General features: G+C 61.9%; 1 protein-coding gene across 2 annotated transcripts; it reads left to right on the forward strand.

Moving 5' to 3' along the window:
• The first annotated feature begins 12,315 nt into the window (after positions 1 to 12,315).
• Positions 12,316 to 17,078, forward strand: CRABP2 (cellular retinoic acid binding protein 2). Of its 2 annotated transcripts, XM_049634781.1 has the most exons (5): positions 12,316 to 13,092; positions 15,185 to 15,389; positions 15,748 to 15,926; positions 16,073 to 16,189; positions 16,601 to 17,078. In XM_049634781.1, the coding sequence occupies exons 2-5, from the start codon at positions 15,254 to 15,256 to the stop codon at positions 16,649 to 16,651; spliced, it is 483 nt and encodes a 160-aa protein (XP_049490738.1). In that variant the 5' UTR covers positions 12,316 to 13,092; positions 15,185 to 15,253; the 3' UTR covers positions 16,652 to 17,078. The 2 variants fall into 2 exon arrangements, with proteins under 2 accessions (XP_049490738.1, XP_049490739.1); XM_049634782.1 differs by lacking the exon at positions 15,185 to 15,389 and having other exon boundaries at positions 12,792 to 13,092; positions 16,601 to 17,075.
• Positions 17,079 to 22,627: the final 5,549 nt, after the last annotated feature.

Consider the following 22,627-nt stretch of genomic DNA (forward strand, 5'->3'; position numbering starts at 1 on the left):
TAGGTTAAAAAAGAACTTAAAGTGTTTTCATGGTTTTTAGTCTTTTACTTCATTAAAGCAAACCTTTAAGGACTCAAATTATTCCCTTGATAAATTTTTATAATGGAAAAACACTCGTGTGCTGTTTTCTGTTTCAGTTTACGCTAAAAAGCTCTGTCACCAGGTGGGGCGCCCGGCTGGCTCGAGTTGTTAGAGCATGCAACTCTAGATCTCGGGATTGTGAGTTCAGGCCCCACGTTGGGCGTAGAGCCTTTTTGAAAAAAGTCTCTGTGACAAGGTCTCACAGGGCTGTGATTCTGTGAGGGGTCCAGGATCTCTGTGGACGGCACTAACTGGGCCCTTTTTGGCCAGAAGTCACCAGGGAGCGCCGACTAAGCCCTTGTGTGTGGCCCGTGTGCTCTGGTGCCTGGTCCCCCCCCTACCATGAATCGAGCACGCCTGCAGCGGTGCCCCAAGCCACGCAGACACCTTCACACACGGGTGTGTGACCAGTAGAGTGATTCAGGGTGGGCACGCGGGAGGGACGGAGCAGGGGTGGGAGGGTGCTGGGTGACGCCAGCCTGGTCGGTCCTGCCAGCGCTTCCTCGGTGGCACACGCCCTCCTGGGAAGGTGAGTCACGGGTCTGACCTCGTGTCTGGGATTGCTTTGTGCACAGTCTTGAGACTGTGTGGAGGCCGCACTCTTGTGTGGCTTGTGCCCCTCGAGTGGCTGCTTTGGCTCCAGGGGCAGGGCTACGGTCGTGGCTGCCGGTAGAAGGGAATTTCCTGCAGCCAACCCGGACCTCAGACGTGGCCTTGCCGTCCTGTCCTGCACCGTGGGACCCGCTTGCACAGGCAGCTCTGGAGCTCAGAGCAAGTTGGTTCCTGCTGAGCCTGACACACGGAACGTCCGTGACACCACAGAGACGTACCAGGCGCCCTCACACGCACCTCTAGGTGGGAATGATCTAGGAGGGCCGCGCCCAAAACCGGGAATACACCGAAAGCAAGTCTTAGTTACGTTTTAATCAGTTAAGGTGGGAGATGACGAAAAATCTCAGTTGAGTTCAGTTTTGGGGGTACACGTCGGCTGGACTTGGCCTTGTGGGAGTCTGGGTAAACAGCAGCTGACCCTTGCACTTCCTCTCCACCCCACCGCACCCCCATGTCCTGAAGGCACCTGGTCTCGGTCAACGCTGGAAAGAGCTGTCTTACGCTCACCACGAAGAACCTGGGGACCAGAGGACCTTGTGACCGTTTTCCTCAGCGTTTTCTCTCCTCACACTTTCTGGGTAGAGCCCAGCTTGCCCCACAAGGGTGCCTCCTTAAGTCCCCTTCCTTCTCTGCTCCTCTGTCCCCAGGGGCCTGGCTTCTTCCAAGAGGGTGGCCAGCCCCTTGCAGATTGCTGCCTGAATTCCGATCAGCAAGCGTTTTGCCTGAACTGCGGCAAAACACAAGCTCTTCTAATGCTTTCTCTTCAGAGAGGAAGGACGTGTTCTGATTCAGGGACCCCTTCTGCAGGCGAGGTCAGCAAAGGGCAGCGCGTGAGAAGTGGACCCTGCCAACGTCGTCTCGACAGCCTGAACCTTAGCAAAGCGGTTCTCAATAGGGGCAGGGCGGTGTGTGTGGGAATTTGAGGTGATCGTGCCGCCCTGTCTCCGCTGATGGCCATAGCGAAGGTTGCAAGGAGGAGTCGTTTGATTCCTGGTTTAACAGATGATTACAGCTGACAATAGGGAAGCACAACAGGACTGTAATTATGAACTTGCCCCAAGGTACGTCAGCCCGAGTCCGTGTTGGGAGAGACCGTACGCAGGTGTGAAATACGCCAGGTGTGTCTGCGAGTATGTCCTGTCTGCACTGTGTATCTTCTGTCTACACTGTATTGCTCACAGAGCACTTGCATTTACTCTGCGGAGCAAGCCCTCGAGCCCAGGCAGAAGAGCAAGTTACCCTGTACTGATACTGATACTGATACAAGTTACTGATAACATGTTTCAAGTTTAGTTTCACTGCATTCCGCATTGGTGGCTGTCGGTTTCCTTCTGGGGCTTAAGGACTCCAGCATTAAGATCCTGGGATTGTTTTCTACCCCTGATGGGTAATTAATGGTTGCCATCGATAATAATGACAACAGCCCCTGGTCTTTGACTGTGTCCCTGTGTCGGGCACTGTGCTAAGTCCTGTAGGCACACTGTGCCATTCTCGGGAAGGTAGGCGGTGCTGTTCTAGGACAGCAGTCAAGGAAGCCTAGGTTGACAAACGATAAGAAATCGCGCCCAGGCCAAATAGCTGGGGGTTGGCGCTGGCACTCAGACCTGCCAGCTGTGCCTGAAGCCTCCGCTCTTAACCGCTGCCCTACTCCGCTCTTAACCCGTCCGGGCGGCACCTGATGAGACTTGGAATCCTGCTCGGATATCGACGAAGCACCTGCTGTGTGCCAGGTCCTGTGGCAGACCCCAGGGAAACGGCGTGGTCTTTGTCCCCCAGCTGCTTACAGTCTGAAAAAGAGAAACCAGTAAATCCATTTCAGTGGCAAGCTGTCCAGGGCCGTTGCGGGATTTAAAGCCGGGGAGTGATGTGGCCACATTTGTGTTTTAGGAAGACGCTGCTGGCAGCCAGATGGAAGCAGGATTGGAGAAGGGCCTCTCAGGAGAGGGGTTCTGTGGACGAGCCTGAATGAGCAGTGACCGGGGCCTGAGTCCGTGAAGCAGGAGGGTGCACCTGAGCGTCCCTGAGGAGGTGGAATCACCATGACCTAGAGAGCAGGGCGGGAAGATCAAAGACCGTCTTGCTCTTTCTGAGCTGCAGGAATAGACCGTGGGGCCATCAGCTGTGAGGGTGGTGCGTGCGGCGGGCAGAAGAGCGGGCTTCTGAGGAGGCCGACTTGGGTTGACTCCGAAGACACCAGACTGCAGCTCAGTGGGGGGGTGGGGGGGAAAGAGCCGGGGCGGCAGCTTAGGGACGACAGGGCAACAGCGGGGGGCGCCTCGGATGGAGGGTGAGGGTGTCACATAGAAAAGTGTATAAAGGAGAGCACGAGGTCAAGACCAGAGGCTCGGGGATGCTGTTCCAACAAGCCCCGGAGGAAGGCCTAAGGGAGACCATCAGATGGGCCAGAGGAGGCTTTCCAGGAGGGAGGGGATGGTATGAGACACCACACAGGGGACCAGTAAGATGAGAGCCAAGGAAAGGGCCTGTTATTTGTATCAATTTGGTGCCTTTCATCTGAGCAGTGTCTGCGGTGGGGGCGGGGACAGATGGGGGCGGCAATCTGGAGGGATCTGGAGGGCGGTGATCCGGAGGGATCTGGAGGGTGGTGATCTGGAGGCATCCGGAGGGCGGTCTGAAGATGCTGCCAGCAAAGCCGTGGACCACAAGTGCTGAGGAAGGTGGGCACTACACCGGGTCCCAAAAGACTGAGGAGATGGCGTCTTGAGCTTAGCCTTGTCCAGGAACAGGGGTTCCTTGTCTTCTGGGACCAAAAGAAAGAGGCAAGGGTGGGGCCGATGGGTATGTTCCCAGGCAGCACCTGGTGACCTGGAGGGCTTACTAAGTCCAAGCAGAGCATGGGCCACAAACCAGGGAACAGACGTTTGGCACAGCCGTGGAGACAAGAGAGTGAGCTGACAGAGGACGAAAGAAAGGGCAGAGGTCCTGGGTGACGTCAGAACCTGAGTTTGCACTGGCTGGCTGTCCTGGCTCTTTCTGGCCTCACTCTTTGGGCAGTCCACATAGAGAAGTGGAGAGTTTACATGGTCGGGGCCGGGCGGGCTGCAGACGGAGGCTGGGGTGTGCTGGAGCCCAAGGAGCTGCGGCCCCGAGAGGCTAAGCTGTTGGATGTGAGTCAGAGACCCGCGGTGGCCCGCTGCAGGCTCAGAGCCCCGGGCAGGGCGGAGCCTGAGTTGGATCCTCAGTGCCCTGGGCAGATGTGGCCATAAGCATGTGGCATTTCTTTTTGGGTTTATTTATTTATTGAGAGATCGGGAGAGAGAGAATCCCAAGCAGGCTCCTGTCAGCGCAGAGCCCTCTGCGGGGCTCCCACTCACGAACCCGAGATCATGACCTGAGCCGAGATCGAGAGTCTGATGCTTAGCCAACCGAACCACCCAGGCGCCCGCAAGCACATGGCATTTCTAAAAGGGGGGCTGAGGCGTCACTGAGGAGCGTGAAGAATCCGGAGCTCTCCTGGCTAGGGCGGGGCCACTCTCGTTTTCAGACCTCATTTTTGTCAAAGTACTTCCTTCATGCGCTTATCCAGGACAACTAAGTAAATGATGAAATCAACAAGGGTACTGGGTGTCTGGGGGCTCAGTCGGTTGAGTGTCCAACTCTTGACTTCAGCTCAGGCCAAGCCCCCCATGGGGCTCTGGGCTGACAGTGTGGAGCCTGCTTGGGATTCTCTCTCTCTCTCTAAATAAATAAAGTTAAAAAAGAACAAGACTGCTAATGAAAGGTGCAACCGATTGTTTCTTTCCACCTTAATAGTCACTGCTTGTGGCTGAAGTCATTTGCTTACTCTTCATTCATTTGTTCAAGGGATGTTTATGGAGCACCAACTGTGTGCCAGACTCTGCTGTAGGCCAGCACAGCCCACGTGGGCTTCCCTTGCGGCCAGGGGTCACAAGTGACACGAGGGACAGTGAGGACGGAGGCGGACGTATATGCACATGCGCCTTGTAGATGGGCTGTTTACAGAAGTCGTCTCTGAGGGCAGCACATAGGAGCAGAGACCTGAAAACAGTGAAGGAAGCAGTCGTGTAATCTGGGGAAGAACATTCCAGGGAGAGTGAGAGGTGCCAGGGCCCTGAGGCAGGAGGACACTTGGTGTGTTCAGGAGCAGAGCCAGCCAAGGGGCAAGTGGTAGGAGGTGGGGTCGGTGGGCAGGGGGGATGGAGGGAGGAAGTTTGAACCTTCGGCCGCTGTAAGGACTCGGCTTGTAGCTGCACAAGACGGAGCCGTTGCAGGGATTTGAGCAAAGGAGTGGTTTGACCTGACTGAGGTGTAAAGGACCCCCTCCCATCCCTGGGCTGCCGCGAGGGGACAGAATGGGGACAGAGGACCATGAAGGCTCTTGCCCTGTCGAGGCGAGAGGACGGGATCCCCGGCCGCCGTGATTTAGGACAGATGAACTTCACACACATGGGCGATCTTTGGTGCGGTTGATCCTGAACAGACGTTCATTTCATTTCAATTTATTTTTTTTAGTAACCCCTACAGCCAGCATGGGGCTTGAACCCACGACCCCAAGATCAAGAGTCACACGCTCCTCTGATCGAACCAGCCACGCACGCCCTGAACAACTGTTTAAATCAAGGCCGACACTTTGGCCTTTGAACTCTCATCTGAGCTCTTGTACACACCTGCCCCCCTGCCAAAGAGAGCTCAGGGAGTGCCCACACCCTCAGAGGTCAGGACCTAGCGCATGGTCAGGGGTGAGGGTTGGCTGCGGGCTCTGGGCGGTCACATTGCGAGATCTTTTTCAGGCAGTGATGACATGGGTAAGTGACATCTAGTGGGTTGGCCAGCCGGGCGTCCCCCCAAGCCCTCGCTGCCCAGGCCCCTGGCTGTCCTGACCTGCAGGCTGGCTGCCTTGAATATGTACAGCCATTTCAGGACACCGCCAACTCTGGGCTTTCTTTGAAAGAGTATATAGAACGCACAGGACTTTGAGAGAGGTGGGGGGTGGGGAGAGGCGGTGGGAGGGAAAGTATTTTTAAGAATCTGGAATGGGGGCGCCTGGGTAGCTCAGTAGGTTAAGCGTCCGACTTCGGCTCAGGTCATGATCTCGCGGTCCGTGAGTTCGAGCCCCGCATCGGGCTCTGTGCTGACAGCTCAGAGCCTGGAACCTGCTTCAGATTCTGTGTCTCCCTCTCTCTCTGCCCCTCCCCAACTTGTGCTCTATCTCTTATAAATAAAAAAAGAGCAAAGCTTTGGGATCAGCTCCATTCCAGGCAGCACGTGGGACACTCTCACACAGCGTAGGGCCGACCCACAACTCCTCTCAAGGCCTGACCTGCGGCCCTGGCCCCACTGTCACAGCTCCAAGCAGCATCAGGAACCCAGTCTGTCTGGCATCCCTGGGTCAGGACAGCTTCCGCCAAGGAAGGGTCGTTCTCTTTTTTCCTTACACCCCTGTGGAATCCTGTTCGGTCGCTTCTTTGGAAAGATTCCATGAGAGGGATCCAACCATAATCAAAGGAGGAAGGAGGCTGACTGCCCCTGCCCTGGGAGCCGGGGGAGGGAGACGGAGCCCACACCCAGGACCCACAGGGAGGCAGATAATCCAGCCCAGCAGCTCCAGCCGGGCTGGGGCGAGAGCGGGAGCTTTCCTGAAGGATGGGAGGGTGGAGCCCAGGCAGCGGCAAAGGGGCCCTCTGGAGAAAGGGCTGAGTGTTCTGGCAGCTTCCTCCTCGGCTGGGACCCTCCCTCCACACACACCCTCATCTCCGAGGCAGTGGGCGCCTCCCCTCGCCTTGGCTTCAGTTCCCTGGGGCTCCTGGGGGCCTAGTGCCGGAGCTCAGAAGAGGGGATTTGGCCCACAGAGACCACAGTACCCACACGCAGCGAGAGGCACACCCCACGAGTGTTCTGGCCCCAGGACGGCTCCGTCTCTGGGCCAGTTACTGCCAGCTCAGCTCGGCGGGAACCCAGATCACCTGAAAACCTGAGGCTGGTCCCAGAGCTCTGGGGTTTAGGAGGTGTGAGACTGCCTAATCCAGGAGACGCTGCCACTGGCTCCTTTGATCCCCCAGGGACGACGTGTCCCTGCGAATCCCCAAGTGCCAAAACTGCCCCTGGGATGTCTTCCCCAGGTTGGCGGAGGAGACACAGGCAGGGGAGGTGGGGCTTGGTCGGGGCAGCCCGACCACGTGAAATTCACAGGCACCAGCCCGGTGCCCTCAGGGAATCCAGGCGGGCTGGGGGCCCCCGGTGCTAGATGGGGTGGTGTAGGGAGTGCAGGGCAGGGGGAGGCCGGAGACTGCTCGGTCTCTCTCTCTTTGACAGCTAACATTTTCCAGACCAGAGCTGGCGCCCGCATGAGAGAGGAAATCAGAGCTGCCCACCTCACACATCTTTTTCCCATTTTGTTCATGCTGCCCGGGGAAAGCCATTAGGGCTCAGGCTGTCTGGGCCTCCCCCACCGCCCATCTCTAGCAGACTGTAAGGAGGGGCAGGGATGGGGGGGGGGGTCACTGGAAGGACAAGGCTCTAGCCTGCTAAGGGGCCAGACGCTGAACTCTTGTGTCCTTTAACTCCCTGCCCACTTAAGATGGGAATGTGGGGGCAGGGACTGGGAAGCTGGGCTTCTGGGGCCCTCCCCCACTCTGCTCGCTCCCCTGCACCTCTGTCTCCGGGAGTCTGGCCCACTGGCCCTACAGAGAGGTGAGCCCGGGCCTGGTCTGCAGTAGGAAGCATCCTGGAGTCGGGGACGCTGGTCCTTACTATCTAGCTTCCGGGGCTGTGGCCTCCTCCCTGGAGCCAGGCAGGGGCAGGGGCACCCAGCCCAACTACTGGGTGTCACTGCCTGCAGGCGTGCTCCATGGGGCGGGGAGAAGAGGGAAAGGGAGCACCCAGGAGCCTAGCCGAGGAGTCCTCCTCTAGCCGACCTCCTTCCTGACGCTGACCCATCAGCCCCTGTTGTCCTGCCCCGGCTCCTGGGAACAGAGTCCAATGCCCTCTTTCTAGCCCCGTCCAGAACCTCAAAGCCCAGACCTCAAAACCTCGCAGCCTCTTCTCTGGCACCGTGACCCCCTCCCCTCCCTCCTGCCCCTTTCTTGTCCAGTCCAGAGTCTGCCTCTCTGGCCCAGTGCCCACCCTCTGCAGCCCAGGCCAGATCAGGAAGAGAGCACCCACCCCGCGTGCAGCCCTGCAGATTTCCTTCTTCTTCCCGAAGCTCCTGATCATCTCAACAGGGAGAGGGATTCCCGGGACCTCTGGCTCTTCTTCAGTTTCCCCGTCCTCAGAGAGCGGGAGAGGAGGCATCTGGGAGATGGCTTGGGCCCCCAGAGCCAGTCCTGTGCAAGACCGCCATCTGCCTACTGCCCCCAGAGCCAGTCCTGTGCAAGACCGCCGTCTGCCTACTGCCACACTTGTCTCTGCTCTGGCTTCCCTTTCCTGCCCTGGGCTGCCAGGGGTTAAGGGGCCAGTGCCCAGCACAGGGTGGGAGTGGCAGAGGGGTCCAGCCCCAGTCACTGGCTCATAAAAGCCAAGAGAAGTTTAACTGCGGGTCACGGTGCTGGTGCCGCCTGACTTCTCCTTCCAGTAGTGCTGCCCTGGGAGGGGGAGGGGCTCCTTCCGGAGGGGAAATGGGGGGGGGGGGGGGGGGGGGCACAGCTGGCCAGCGTCAGGCCCAGGCCTGTGCAGCTTCAGATGCTGGCAGTTGCCATCAACAGTGCCAGCCACGCTGGATCCCTGACTTAACGCTGGAGGTTCTCCAAGAAGCAGGAAGACCAGAGTAAGGGGAGCCCGACTTCGGTGCCTGTCGCCGACCGCAGCAGGCAAGAATGGGCAGCGGCCTGCGTGGGGAGAGAGGTGATGCCCTATGCCAGACCAGCAGGAAGCACCAGTCTGGAACAAAGGCAGAGGGACAGAGAAGCAAAGATCCCGGGGGCAGGGAGCGAGAACAGTGTGACCGGAGGCCAGCTGAGCCAGGGGCCTCTCTCGGGGGACAAGATTCAGTCTGGACACGTCCTCAGCTAGGGCATCCCCACCTCCTCCCTCTTGCCTGCCCCGCTCGGGGCCCGGCCCAGCCCTGGGGAGAGCGTTGGCAGCTGGGAACCAGGCACCAGAGCCAAAAACAACAGAGGAGCCGCCTGGGCGCCAGGGCGCAGACCCTCGTCACTCTGACTGACTTCTGACTCGGGCAGCCCCCGCCCCCCCTCACCCCGACCGTCTGACCCTGCCGGGCCGCACCTCCCCTGGAGGTCACTGTCATCCCCTCTGAGTCCAGCTGCCCCTTTCTTCAGGTCACTCGGGATTCTCTGCCGCCCTTTCCCTGGTTTGCAGGGAGGTGAGTCGCCTGCTTTCCAGGTCTCTGGCCCTGTCCCCCAGACGGCACCTCGGCTCACTGGAAGCTCTTTTCCAGTCTAACCTCCGTGCGTCCTGCTACAACAGCAATCTGATGTGGGGAGAGTCGGAGCCAGGCCTTACCAAAGCCTTGCAAAGGGCTGGGTCCCTGAACCCAGGGAGACAGACAAGAATGGAACCTTCCCCTCGGTTCTGAGGGGTCAGACCAGACCAGGGGGCAGGAGGCTTGAGTTCACACTGCCCCATGTGGAATGCTGACGGCCTGGGGACCCAGGGGACACCACTGTCCTTCCCCGGCCACTCCTGGCTCTTTTATCCTACTCTCAGACCCCCTGCCCTGCCCTGCTGCCCCTACACTGAGTGGCAGAGACCCAGTGTCCAGCCTCACCTGGGTTTAATTTCTACAGGACTCCCAGCCAACAAACTCTCTGACCCAGCAGATGTAATAACACGGCTCAGGGTGAGGCTCTTATACAAGTGCTGAGTTTGGCCAGAGAATCTTCTCCGGTCCCAGTAGGTCGGGGAGGGGAAGGGGTTCATGACTGGGCGGGAGGGGGGTGGGATTCGTGACTCTCCCACTCTTTCCAACCCCAGCTGGGCTGCTGGTCCCTCCAGCCCCATCCTCACCGAAGTGATGGAGAGGGGGTAGGGGCAGCTCCTCTTCCCAAGCCCCCAGACCCGTTCCCCCCACCCCACCCCCGTAGGGCACACATCTACATCCACTCGTGCTCACGCCCCTCCACCCAGCCAGGAGCGCGCCAACCTCCATTCCTTCCGCTGCAAAACCAGCCACTTTCCTCTCAGCCACCGAGCAATGGGAACAAAGCCCCAGAACGTTCCTTTCCTAACTGTTAGCCCAGTTTCCTCCCCACCCCACCCCCATTCTGCCTCCGCTGCTCTAGCTTTTCTCATCAACCTTGCGCCCCCTCCCTGAGTCTCCAAATTCCTGGGGGAGCCCCCAACAGGGGTAGGACCAAGGCTCCTGGAAAGGTAGAAAGGGAGATCGGGTTGCGCACTCCCCCCTCCCCCCCTACCCCCCCCGGGGCAGATCTGCATCAGGTTTGGTCATAATGAAAAGGCCAGCAACACTAGGGAAATTCCTTCTCCTTATTGATCCTGGAGGGAAATTAAAGCCAGTTGATTGTGACTGAGTGACTGACGGTGGGGTGGGGGTTAAGCTCCTCCCCGCGGCCCGGTTCCAAGCCTAGCCCCTGGGCTCCCCATCCCCCACTGGTAGCCCCCTTTCCCAACCCCCAGTCCTCTTGTCCCATTCACAGTGTCCCCTAAGCCCCTTCCCCTGCATCTTCCCCGGAGCCCCCTCCGCCTGCCCGTCTGCCAGCGCGCTGCCCGTGGGCTCACAGGGCTGCTGGGGGCTGGGACCGCCGGCCTAGCTTCTCAGACCCCATACCCACCCCCTCAGCCAGGGTTGGGGTGCCGGGGGCCGGAGCTCAGGCTCAGAGCTGCCAAACCACAAGCACTCACATCTGGAAAAAATTCCCTTCCCAGCCCGACTTCCCTTTGTCTTACTTCTGTCTCTTTGGAACTTCTGGCTGCCTGGCCAAGGGGTGGGGGGGTTGGGGTGAGGAAGTGAAGGGAGGTGTATGGGCCCAGGCCTCCCTGCCCCCACCCCAGAGAGCCCCCATCCAAGCTCGCCAGGATCCTCAGCCAGACCACATCCCTCCTCTGTGCTCCTGTAGGTCCAGCCTCCTGCTGACCATCTTTTGGGTGAGGTTTTAACATCCTTAGTCACCAGGCCCGTGGGGGAGCCGGCCCGCACCGGCCCTTCTCATGTACAGCAGGAAAGATGCCCACGGAGCCGGGGACTGGACCCTCTGGCAGGGGCCTCAGAGGGCTGGTGTGGAGAGGAGGTGGTCGTGGTGACCCCGGTGCAAGACCAAGACTTGGGCGCGGGAGCGGGGGAAGGGGTGCATGGGTTCCTGCCCTGTTCCCTCCCCCAGGCCTCTCCTCATCCCTTTGGCCAGGAGCCTGATTTCACTGTCAGAACCGAATCCCCCTCCCTTTACCTACAGCAGCGCCAGCGGGTGGGGGGAGGAGCACAGCCGGACGTCCAACCCCAGGCCCCAGGCTTCCCCCCGCCCCTCCCCTCCACCGCCTCTGCTTTTGTCTGCCCTTCCTCCAAGAGCTGCGACCTGCTGCCCTCTTACTGCAGAAGCCCAGGCCACCCCCCACCCCCAGAGAAGCCCTCCCACACAAGCCCAGGACCCCTAAAGCCCGGCTGAAGCACGCAGCTCCCTCCGGGAAGCAGGGCCATCCCGCCGCCATCCATCCCTTCAGTTCAGAGGCACCCCGGCTGCTGCACTGTCTGCACACAGGCATTTTTCAGGGATTCCCCTCTTCACAGCACGGAGGGAGCCCCAGCACTTGTCCAGGCTTCGGTGAAGCTCCCCAGCCCCTCTCCTGGGGCTCTGTTCCGCCGGCCTCCTCCCCAGCCAAGGCCCCCAACCCTCTTGGCCGGTCCAGGGCCCTAAGAAGAAGGATTCCGAGTCCCAGTGAGCCTGTCCTCTGCCCCTCCCACGGACACGCTGGCAGGGAGGGGCCAGCGCTGGGACCAGACGTGGGGCTTTTCCTCGCGAGGGGCCTGGAGCGGGGCCTGGGTGCGGCGCGCGGCGGGCCGCGGGGCCACGTGCGCGCTTTCGCCAAGGGAAGCGGGCCGCAGTCCTGGGCGCCCGCCGGGCCCGTCCGCCTCCGCGGCTCTACCGTGGGCGGCCTCGGGGGCTCCGGGCCGGACCTCCACTTGGGTCAGGCCCCCCCAGCCCGCCCCGCAGGGGTCTCCGCGGGGAGCCGGCCCGGCCCCCTCCTTTGATGTCCCGCTCCGAAGCTGCTGGCGGGGGGGGGGGGGGGGGGGGGGGGGCCCCTCCTTCCGCCCGTTGGACTGCGCACGGCGGTGACACCTGAGACCCCGCTCCACCCCCTTCCCGGGGCACCCAGTCTCCCTCCAACCTGGGTGGCAGCGCGGCGCGCCGGGGCTCCGCGCCTCGGTCCCCGCCTCCCCTCCCCGCCGCCGCCGGCTGCGATCCCCGGGGGGTCCGGGGAGCCGGGAGACGGAGAAACCGCCTTAATAAAGAGCTCATGTCAAGTGATTGGCTGTGACCTCTGCCCTCCCCAGACTCGCGCCCGCGGCTCCTGCTTAACCCTTCGATGCCCGCCCAACCCCTGAAGAGGTGGGAGTCTCCCCCGCGCCAGCTTCCAGGGTCCCCAGAGGCCCCCGGCACTGCCGCAGCCCTAAACCCTGGGGAGACCGGCCTGTTGGGGGGGGGGCGGGGGGCGCCCCTCCCAGCCCCCTGCAGCCGCTCCGGCAGGGGGCGCCGTTGCCTCATTCGGGTGCCCGGCCCCGCAGCCCCTGGCCTCCCCCGCAGGTCTCTGAGCTCGGGGCGGCCGCCCCGGACCCAATTGGGCCCCAGTGGAGCCGAGCCCCGCCGCCTCGTCTTCCGCAACTCCGGCTCGGAGCGACGTTCGCCCGCTGGTAGTGCCGCCGGGTGCCGGGCGCCACGGGGCCGAGCGCACCGAGTCAGGTGGGGACCGAGCGAGACGTGACCCTGGGGCTCGCGCTGCAGGACGTGAGACCTGGGTATCTGCGCCCCGGGCCTGGCGCCCCCTCCTCCCGGCTGAGAGCCCAAGCCGAGCGCTCGGCCCGTGTCGCCTCCCCAGACACCCCTGGCGCGGGAGCCAGCTGTCTCGGGCCGGCGAGCCCTGCACCCGGCCCCGGGGCCAGATCCAGAGGCCGGGGAGCCGGGGCTCAGGGCCCCCCAGGTGGGGTGGGGGGCGGGGCGGGAGGCGGAGCCATCTCTCTCTCTCTCTCTCTCTCTCTCTCTCTCTCTCTCTCTCTCGCAGGGGCGGGCCCGGCGCAGGGTATAAAAGCTGCCCGCGCGGGAGCCCAAGCCAGCTCCGGGGTTGTCCTGGGACGTGTCCTGGCTCCCGAGTCTCACGACCAGGCGACGGCGACATCTCTCTTGACGAAAAGACTCGGCGTCCAGTGCTCCGACCAAAGCATCATGCCCAACTTCTCCGGCAGCTGGAAGATCATCCGATCGGAAAACTTCGAGGATTTGCTCAAAGTGCTGGGTAAGGAGATTTTCGGGCGCCCGGGGCCTCGAGGTGGGCACGGGAAAGAAAGGAGGGCGGGGATCCGGGCGGGGGAGGTTGGGCGTCGGCGTCCCCGAGCAAGGGGGCCGAGCGCCTGGGTCGGGGGCTCAGGGCCGGGACCTAAAGGTCCTGAGCGACCAGCCTGTGGATCGAGTAGAAAGCACGAGGTCGGTGTCCCCGGGGGTGGGGCAGGGGAGCCCCTCCGAGACCTTGCCGCCTCTTCGCCCCTGGCCCCCCGCGGCGGCCAGTAGCCCAGTCCCCGCACGGCCTCCCGCTTCAGCGCGTTCCACTCTGCGCCCCCGCCCTCCATCCTGAGACTAATGCTTCCCTAGGCGGGCAGCTCCAGAGGCCCAAGTCTCTGCATAATTATCACTTTCTTAGATTTCAACAAATGGCTTCGTGTGAAACCCCAGCCCCCCATTCCCGAAAAACTGCGGGCTCTCTTCTCCCTCCCTCCTCTGAGACCCCCCCCCCCACCCGCAGCCCTGCCGGGTGTGTGGGTTAAAGGTGGGGGGAGTGGAGGCTAGTCTCACTGCGTTTCCCAACTCCTGGGTGCCCTGAGGTGTGTGGGGAGCTGCCCCAGCCCAGGCTGCTGGGAGGGGGCTCTGGGAAGGGGAGCATTTGGGAAGCCGCCACCTGGGAGCCCTGCGGCCTGCGGGTAAGCATGCCATCCATTTCTAGACTGAACACAGTGACCCCGGTTGGGCAGGGGGAGTGGGGGGGCACTTGTGTATGGGTGAGTCTGGACCTCCGAAGAGTCTGGAACGCTGTTTCCATCACGCCTGGCCATTAGCTCTTGCCCCCTAACCCCAGCACTCCTTCGAGGCATGTCTCCCTTCTTCCCCACTCTGCCCTCGCTGAAACTAAAAACCAAAATGAAGACTCTCCCTTCAGAAAGCCTAGATGCGTTCCCTCTCCTTGTCTGGATTCTGGCCCCTGTCCCCAGTGGATGAGGCCCGAGGTGGCCGGGCACACACCCACAGGCCCAGCTGGAGACTAAGAGCCCAAGCCCAACCCTGTGGTCTGTCTGTCTGTGGTCTGTTTGTCCTCCCTGCAGGGTCTCTCAGAGCCACGTGCCCTCTTCAGGCCCTGCTGGGGGCAGATTGAAAACAGACCCGTTAGACAAACAGCCCTGGCTGGAGCGGGGTCTCCTGCGAGCCCGGCCTCGCCCAGCCTTGCCTCTGCAGGAACCTCGGCCCCTCCCTGCCCCCTCTGCCCCAGTCAAGGATCCCTTTCCTGGTGAGGCATGCCCAGGTGGTGTTGGGGGATACGTGTCCCATCCACTATGGTAGGCGGGCTGTGTGAGCGGATTCTGTTCCTGTAACGGGGAAGATGGTTGTCAGACGGTGAGCTGGACTTTCAGGGGGCAACACGGTGGAGACAGGGTGGGATGGGCCTCCTCTACCAAGGTGACCGGGCCCGGGGACCTTGGTCATTTCTCCCAACAGCCAATAAGAGGGCTCCTGGGACCCCTGGGGGAGTCCATCCACTCTCCCTGTCCCTTTCTGGAACAGAGCAGGTCTGCTTTGGTGCCAAGGGGAAAGAGGATTTGTTTCTGTAGGAACCCAGGTCTGTAGGAGGGCCAGGGAGCTCGGCTTCCCTGACCCACCCCTGCTTGGCTCCCCAGATCCCCACCCCTTGCTTCCCTGAAGGTCTCTGCTCCAGGTCAGGGTGGGGGCGCCCAGCAGGGGAAGCGGGCTGATGCTCAGACACGCCCCTGCCAGGTAGGCCTCCCTGCCTGCTTTTCTTCCTGGGACAGATGCTGTCTCCTGGCTTCGCCACCCTTCTTAGAGACTGGGGAGCAAAGAGAAGGGGTCCAGTGTGGGGAAGGATGTGGGGGGCAGGCACAGGGACTCTGAGTCCACAGAGGCTGAACGAGAAAACCTGACCACTGAGGTCAGGACGATCCTAGAGTAAGGAACATATGGGGGGGAAGGGGGGCAGTGTCCCTTTCCATCCTGCCAGGGGAGAGGAGCCAGGAGGGCAGGTGAGCTCTGGCAGAAAAAGCTCTGGGTTTTTCTTCGACTTCCTTTTTTCGGTAAAAATAATAAGAGCTCCTGTTTCCTGAAAGCTGGAAGGTGTACCCAGTGCCGCGTGTGCTAAGTCCTGCACACGTCACCCATGCTGTGGGCTCCACTTTATGCTTGAGGAACCCGAGGCCCAGAAAGGTTCCGTCACCTGCCCAGAGTCACCTGGCCTGCCAGAGAGGCCGAGCCACGTGGATGTCAGGGCCGAGTGGATCTCACTGCAGAATCTCTGGCTTCCCCAGGCCATTTGTAAGAGGGGACCAGCCGCCCCCCTCCTCGTCACCCACTGATAATCCCTGCTCCTCACTTTGGGGAGGGACAGAGACTGGGCACATGAAGGCCAACCCAGCACCAGACAGGGGAGGTGGGTCCGGCAGGAAGGAAAGTGGCCCCTACTTCCTGGATGGGAGTGGCGGGGCCTGGCTGGGGATCCCTGGTCTGGCCTGCCCTTGGGCAGGGGTGAAGACGGGTCTGGCCTACCCTTGGGCAGGGGTAAAGACGGTGACTCTGTGGAGTCCACCCCAGCAGAGGGTGTCGAGCAGGGCGGACCAAGGGCGGCAAGTGAGGCGAACTGGGCCGAAGTGAGGGCGCCTGCACCTCCCTGCAGGGGTGAACGTGATGCTGAGGAAGATCGCCGTGGCGGCGGCATCCAAGCCGGCAGTGGAGATCAAGCAAGAAGGAGACACCTTCTACATCAAAACCTCCACCACGGTGCGCACCACGGAGATCAACTTCAAGATCGGAGAGGAGTTCGAGGAGCAGACGGTGGACGGGAGACCCTGCAAGGTGAGTCCCTCGGGGTCATGGCCTCCACTGCCCCGCCTCACCACGTGCCGTTTTCCGGAGTGTTCTGGGATCCTTCCAGCGGAGCAAACCCCTCTCGAGGCACCCACCCTGCTGCGGGCCCAGCCCACCTGGCCTCTCTCCTGCAGAGCCTGGTGAAATGGGAGAGTGAGAACAAAATGGTCTGCGAGCAGAGGCTTTTGAAGGGAGAGGGTCCCAAGACCTCGTGGACCAGGGAGCTGACCAACGACGGAGAGCTGGTCCTGGTAAGCTGCTCCCAGCTGAGCACAAGCCCGGTGCCACCTTCGGGCTTTTCTGGGATGCTGCAGGGCGCTGGAGGTTCAAGACCAACCGTAGCTGGCCTCCCCACCTCCTGATGGCGGTGCTGGGGAAGGACTAAGCTGTCCCTGTCCCACAGGCTGCTGCCCTGTGGCCGTGCAATGGTGTCCCGTGTGGAGCAAGCCATGTGGGCTGAGGCGGCAGGGTGGCATCTGGGCAATCCGTCCTCACAGCTTGGGGAGTAGTATGTGGGACACAGCCCCGGGCGGTCTATGCCGTCCTCCCTCCCGTGACACCAGGGCATTTTGGGGGCCAGCCCCTGCCTGTCCATTCTGAATCTAGAAGCAGGACCAGGGGCCTTCCAGGTTAACGATGACTTCTGACTTCCGTCCTTTTAGACCATGACGGCGGATGATATCGTGTGCACCAGGGTCTATGTCCGAGAGTGAGCGGCCGACGGTCCAAGGGCTTCCAGAGCCGCCCCCCAGCCCCTGCTCCCTGCCCCACTGCCCTTCCCCCTTCCTTCTAGGCTAGCTCTCCCCTCACCCCGCTCACTCCCGGGGATGCTGGGATGCCTCCAGCGGGGCTCTGCTTTTTGGGGCCTCCCCTTCCTCTGCTCCCCCAACAAAGAGGGATGGATGGTAAGAACCCTGATCACCTGGTCCAGAATCACTCCCCTTCCCCAGCCAGCAGTCCCAGCCCCAAACCAGCCCAGAGCACAGCCCTTCTCTCTGTGAGGGGACCTGAGGGCCCCAGTGGGAAAGATGGCCCTCTGGTTTCCACTCTTTGTCCCGGTAGCCTACACAGTGTAGAATATTTATTGGTTAATTTTATTAAAATGTTTTGAAAAATACAACCCGTCTCTGGCTCCTTGGGAAGGGGACAGATGAGTCGCATGGGTTCCACTTTGCCTCTGAAATGCAGTGTGGGAGGCAGGTGTTCAAGCAGCAGGATGAGAGGAGGGATGGGCCTTCCCCTCGTCCCTCCCTCCGCCCACCCCCCCACCCCTCCCCTCTTCCAGCCTCCTTCTCCAGTCCTCTCAGCAGGGGCACTCCCACCCCCACCCCCCACCCCCGCAGGAGCTGACTCCCACTTTTCCATGATGGTAACACAGCTTCCTCCTCCAATTGTTCCTCCTCTCCTCCAGCTCCAATCTGGGCCACCCCAGGCCTGGCCTTGGCCTCCCACATGGTTCCAGATGAGCTCACCGATGCCCACAGGCCGACCTCGCTCCTGCCCGGGGCTCCCCCTGATGGGACTCCACTATCTCAGCCCTGAGACCTACACAGCCCCCCTGCCGGCCCCCACGCCCCTTCCCACACCTCCACTCTTGGGTCCAGGCTCTACCGCATCCTCCTAAATTCCATGGTGACCTCTCAAGTGCCCGCCCCCCTCCCGCAGGCCAAGGCCCCCCACCAGACCGGCTCAGGGCTCAGCTGTTTAGGCAACAGCACCTTCAACCTGGCCTGCCCCGCTCTTCACCGTCAGGGCGTCGTGGGGTCTGCTCTGTCACCGGCTTCTTATGCTTACGTGACCTCAAGCGAGTTGCTTTGTTTCTTTGAGCCTTAGGTCTGTAATCCAATGACTTACGTGTGGGGAAGTTTCAGTGGGGTCCAGCCAAATCCAGGCAAGGTCACCAGCCTCTTCCCCCCCTGCCCCCATCCTGTCCTCTCCGTTTCCTTTGTGCTCTGGCCACGCTCAATCCTGTCACGTAGAAGTTTCCCCTCCATCATGGAAAATGGTCTTCAGATGCCCCATGCTTACATGGTCACAGCTTGGGGTCCCCCAAAAGAAGGACTCTCTCCCAGGGTCCGTATCTTCATCCCAGAAAGTGTTCGATTCTGCTGGATCGCATGACTGTCCCTCGGCCCACTGGCTATTGGCAGGGCAAGGGGCCTGGACCTCGTGCCCTGCCATGGCCACGGGACAGGTGGGCCGGTGTGACAAGCCCCCCAGAGCCCCATGGGATGGGAAGGAGCGCTTTCCTGTGAGGAGGGTTGCAGATTTCTAATCTATAACATAGCAATTATGTACAACGTCCACCTCACAAAGGCATGTACATAGCACCTAGCAATAGTAAGCCCTCAGGAAACGAGGGTCCCACCTCTCTGACCCACCCTCCAAAATGCTGCCGGGGGCGAGAGAGGGGGGCTCTTCAATAAATGAGCTGTATTATGTCAGTGCCTTGTTCAAAAATCCATAAAACAAAATAAAACTCCCATCAGCTGCAGCCCCTCTTTTTGTCCAGAATACAGTCCAAACTGGCATCAGAGGCCATTTAAGACGTGGCCCCTACCCCCCCCCGCGGGTGCCCCCCCCCCCCCCCCCCCGTACCTGCACCGCAAGGCGCCCTCTGGCCCACGGGCGCCCAGCGCTTCTCCAGAGCTTGGCTTCTCGGTGGCAGCGGCCCCTCCCCCAGCAGTGCTGACAGCCAGCGGTCACGCTTCACAGCCTGTGTGTGGCAGGTGAGCCTCCACTCCCTGAAAGACTGGGGTGCCCTGGGGCCAGGGCCTCCAGCTCCTGCCCCACGAGAGGCCACGTGCTGCAGCTGAGAGCAGAAGGTCAGGGCCCCGGAGTGGGGACACGATGTCCAGAGTCCTGGGGCAGCCCAGTCCCCTGAGTGGGGGGTGGGGGCAATGGTGGGCCCTTTTTCGTGTCCACATCCGCCTACTGTTTCCTGAGAGCCTTCCTGGGAGCCGGGCACCCTGCTGGGTGCTGGGAACTTGGAAATGAATCCAATGGACAAGACGGCTGCCCTCGTGGGGCCTGCGGGAGGGAACAGACCTGTAGCGGGGAACCAGAAGATTAAAGACATAAACGCACCGGTCAACTCATAAGCACAGACCACGTAACCATGTAGGTGCTTGAAGGAAAGGGGGGCAGAGGGGGAGAGCACCAGGGGAGGCCTCATTTACCCTGGGGGCGGACAGAGGTGCTGGGGGCGCAGGTGCTCTGGAGGACGGAGAACTTCGGGGGGCCTGAAGTGGGGTGAAGCAGACGGGAGGGTACTCTAGGCAGGGAGAATCGCAGGGGAAGGCCCTAGGGACAGTCTGGGGCTGCCTTGGGCCTGGGGACTGGGGTGCAGGCCAGCTGGGGCCTTCGGGGGCCGGGCCGGGCAGAACCTGAGGGGCCCGAGGCCACGGTAAATATTTCTTATTTGATTCCAAGAGCAGTGATGAGCCACTGATGAGCCACTGAAGGGGGTGGCATCCCTCTGGCTGCCACGCAAAGATGGAGCAGAGACAAGCGGGGGGTGGGGGGGGGCAGGAGGCTGGGGAGACGCTGGGGCAGAGGGTAGAGACCCCGTGATGCACGAGTCAGGGGACCAGGGGTTAGAAAAGGCAGAGTGCCCAGAACGGCTCTCTGGCTTTGGTCCTGGGGGCTGGTGGTTCTGTTTTCAGAAATGGAGAGATGAATCTAGGCTTTCTGGATGCCGGTTGCTTTGTTTTAATCCAGAAGCACCGTAACTCCTCAACCCGAGGCCCGGCTTCATCTCCTTTCTGCTTCCCCTCTGCAGGCCTTTGTGGCTGGAGCATATGTTCTTGCTTTGCCGCCCAGTTTGTCTCTTTCTGGAATCAAGCTGCTGAGAAGAGCAGAGACTAGAGGCATGTTTCTGTTTCCCAAGACGCCAGAAGGCAGGGACTGGGTCTCCACCCTCAGACTGGGGGCTCTCAGAGGACAGGGTTTGGGTCTCTCCCCTCAGACTAGGGACTCCTTGAGGGAAGGGACTGAACCTCCCCCATCAGACTGGGAGCTCTCAGAGGACAGGGTTTGGGTCTCTCCCCTCAGACTAGGGGCTCCATGAGGGCAGGACTGGACCTCCCCCATCAGACTGGGGGCTCTCAGAGGACAGGGATTGGGTCCCTCCCCTCAGACTAGGGGCTCCCGGAGGGCGGGGACTAAGTCTTCCCCCTCAGACTAGGGGCTCCTTGAGGGAAGGGACTGGGCCTCTCCCACCAGACTGGGAACTCCTGGAGGGCAGAGACTGGGTCTCCCCCATCAGACTGGGGGCTCCCAGAGGACAATGGCTGTGTGTCCCCCCTGAGACTGGGCTCCCAGAGGGTGAGGCCCGTCCCCTGGCTCTGTTTCCCCAGCACTTCCCCGCCCTCCAGCCTGAGGTGACAGGGAAGTTACAGTCCTGGACCAGGAGATGGGATCAGGGAGGGGCCGCCTCACCCATCTGGCCCAGCCCGTGAGAAAGTCCCTCTAGCTTCCCTCCCACCCTGAAGGCCCTCTTCCTCCTCTGCCTCCTCTGCCTCCTCTGCCTGTCTCCCGTTACCTGGGCCTTCATTACTCAGCAGCGCCTCTGGAAGAAAATGCACAGGGGCCCCCATCCCCTGCCTGCACGCCGCCGTGGGCAGAACCTTCTCTGCCATCGAGGCTTCTCAGAGTTCAAGCACGGAGGGGGCAGCACGGGGACCTGGGCCACCGAACCTCCTCTGGTCCTGCGACCGGAGGGCAAGTGCTGGAGCGAGGAGGGCCAGAGAAGGTAGGAGGGCAGAGACCAGGGAGGGGGCACGTGTGACTGATTCTCCCCCGGGGTTGGCCGGGCGCGGGGGGGAGACCTGCACCAACATCTTAGGGGAACTGAGGTGCGCACACACACTCATGCACACACACACACCTGCACGCTGTGCGAGAGACAGGAGCACGTTGCTGAGACAGGCCTAGAGGTGTCAAAACCAAGAGATTCGGGGCACAGCCAGACCCAAGACGGGAAAGCCTACAGCCTGCGGGGCCCCCCAGAGCCCAAAGGCACCTCCATGCCTGCGTGTGACAAGAAGGAACCCACAGGGGAGGGCGGCCAGAAGTGGGGCTGGAGACTGGGGACCCTGAGGGAGGTGAGGAGACGGGGGGGTGCTGGGAGGAGCCTGGAGGAGGCGACAGGGTCCCGGAGAAGGAGGGAATCCAGGAGGAGAGCTGAGCTCCAGGGGGGAGGAGAGGGTATTGAGGGCCCCAGGGGTGGGAGTCAGGAGAGAGGCCTGCCGGTCAGGCCCTCTGACCCCAGGTCCCGACAAAGGGCCGCCTAAGGACGGCCACAGGCACAAGATGGATGGCACTGGGGCGGCCAGGCCCTTTGTGGCGGGGGATGAAAGGGAGCAGGCTCTGAGGAGCGTCCCCCTCCCCGGGTCCCCCATGACTGTTGGCTCCCCTGCCCCTCCCCCAGTGACCTCGGGAGCCTTGGAGTGTTGTGGAGGCGGGTAGGAGATGGGGGGGAGCTGAGTCCAACCAGGTATTTCCCCTGGCTGGGCCAGCCCTACCTAGGAAAGATGGGGGGCAGGTAGAAGGACTGTGGGGGTCTGGGGGGCCCTTTGGTCTGTAGAGAAAGCGAAGTAAGATGCAGACTGTGTGCCAGCACCAACAGGACCCCGGCAGAGCTGGGGGAGGCCGTTCCGGGGCCGGCCAGGGGTCCCCTGGGCAGGCCCTCCCACGTCTCCTGCCAGTCTGCTGCCCTCCTGACCTCTCGGCTTCTTCCTGTCCCCGGCCCCCCCCCCCCCCCCCCCCCCCCCCCAGGCGCTGCCAGTCGAGAAACCAGTTCTGTTCCCGTCCTGGATAAGGATCTCTGGGCTGGGCTCTTCCCAGGCAACGGCAAGAACCTGGCAGCCTGCAGCACCCCTGCCACCAGCCAGGGCCACCGGGGTCTCCCCACGTCGGGGGGGGGGCGGGTGGCCTGCCCCTTCCTCACCAGTCCTGCCCTGGCCTCCTTCCCCTCGAGGAAGACCTCCCAGCAGCGCTGTGAGGGGCAGGGGGCCTCCCTTGCCTTCTCCCTTGGGTGCCCCAGAGGCCCGTCCCTCTCCCCCTGCCCCCTCGGCGCCCCCCAGGCTCCCAGGCTCCCCACGGGGCCCTGACAATTGCTCCCTACGGCGGGGTCAGCCCCTCGCCCCAGTCGCGGGCACGGAAGGGGGCAGGGTGACACGGGCTTGACCCCACTTAACCCCAGCCCATGGTCTCCTCCCGAACCATCATTCCCATGACATTCTGGTCCCTTTCTCGTCCCTCGGAGCTTTCCCCCCACCCCCCAACTCTGCCAACTGGAAGGGCTTTAAAAGGTCATCTCCTGCATTCTTCTGCCTCCTCGTCAAATGTCTGCCTGACCTCTGCCCCTGCCCGGCGCCCCAGAAACCTCAGACCGCTCCCAGCTCCTTCACCAGCACTGCGCTGGCTTGGCCAGCCTCTCCCAAATGCCTGCGGGGACTCAACCAACCGCTTGCAGGGGCCGTGGGAGATCAGAAGGCAGAGGGGAGGGCAGCTCTGGCAGCCACCGGGGAGACCTGGGGCATCTGGAGGAGACTTGACTCAGGTCCCAGCCCCCACCCCCACCCCTGGAGGTGAGCAGGTGTGACAAGCCAGGCTGGGATTCAAGCTGGTGACTCAAGCCTGAGCAGCCGACAGCTGCACGGTCCACGGCCGCAGCCAGCCCTCCC

The sequence above is a fragment of the Panthera uncia genome, chromosome F1 (genome assembly GCF_023721935.1).
Source record: "Panthera uncia isolate 11264 chromosome F1, Puncia_PCG_1.0, whole genome shotgun sequence".
NCBI lineage: Eukaryota > Metazoa > Chordata > Mammalia > Carnivora > Felidae > Panthera > Panthera uncia.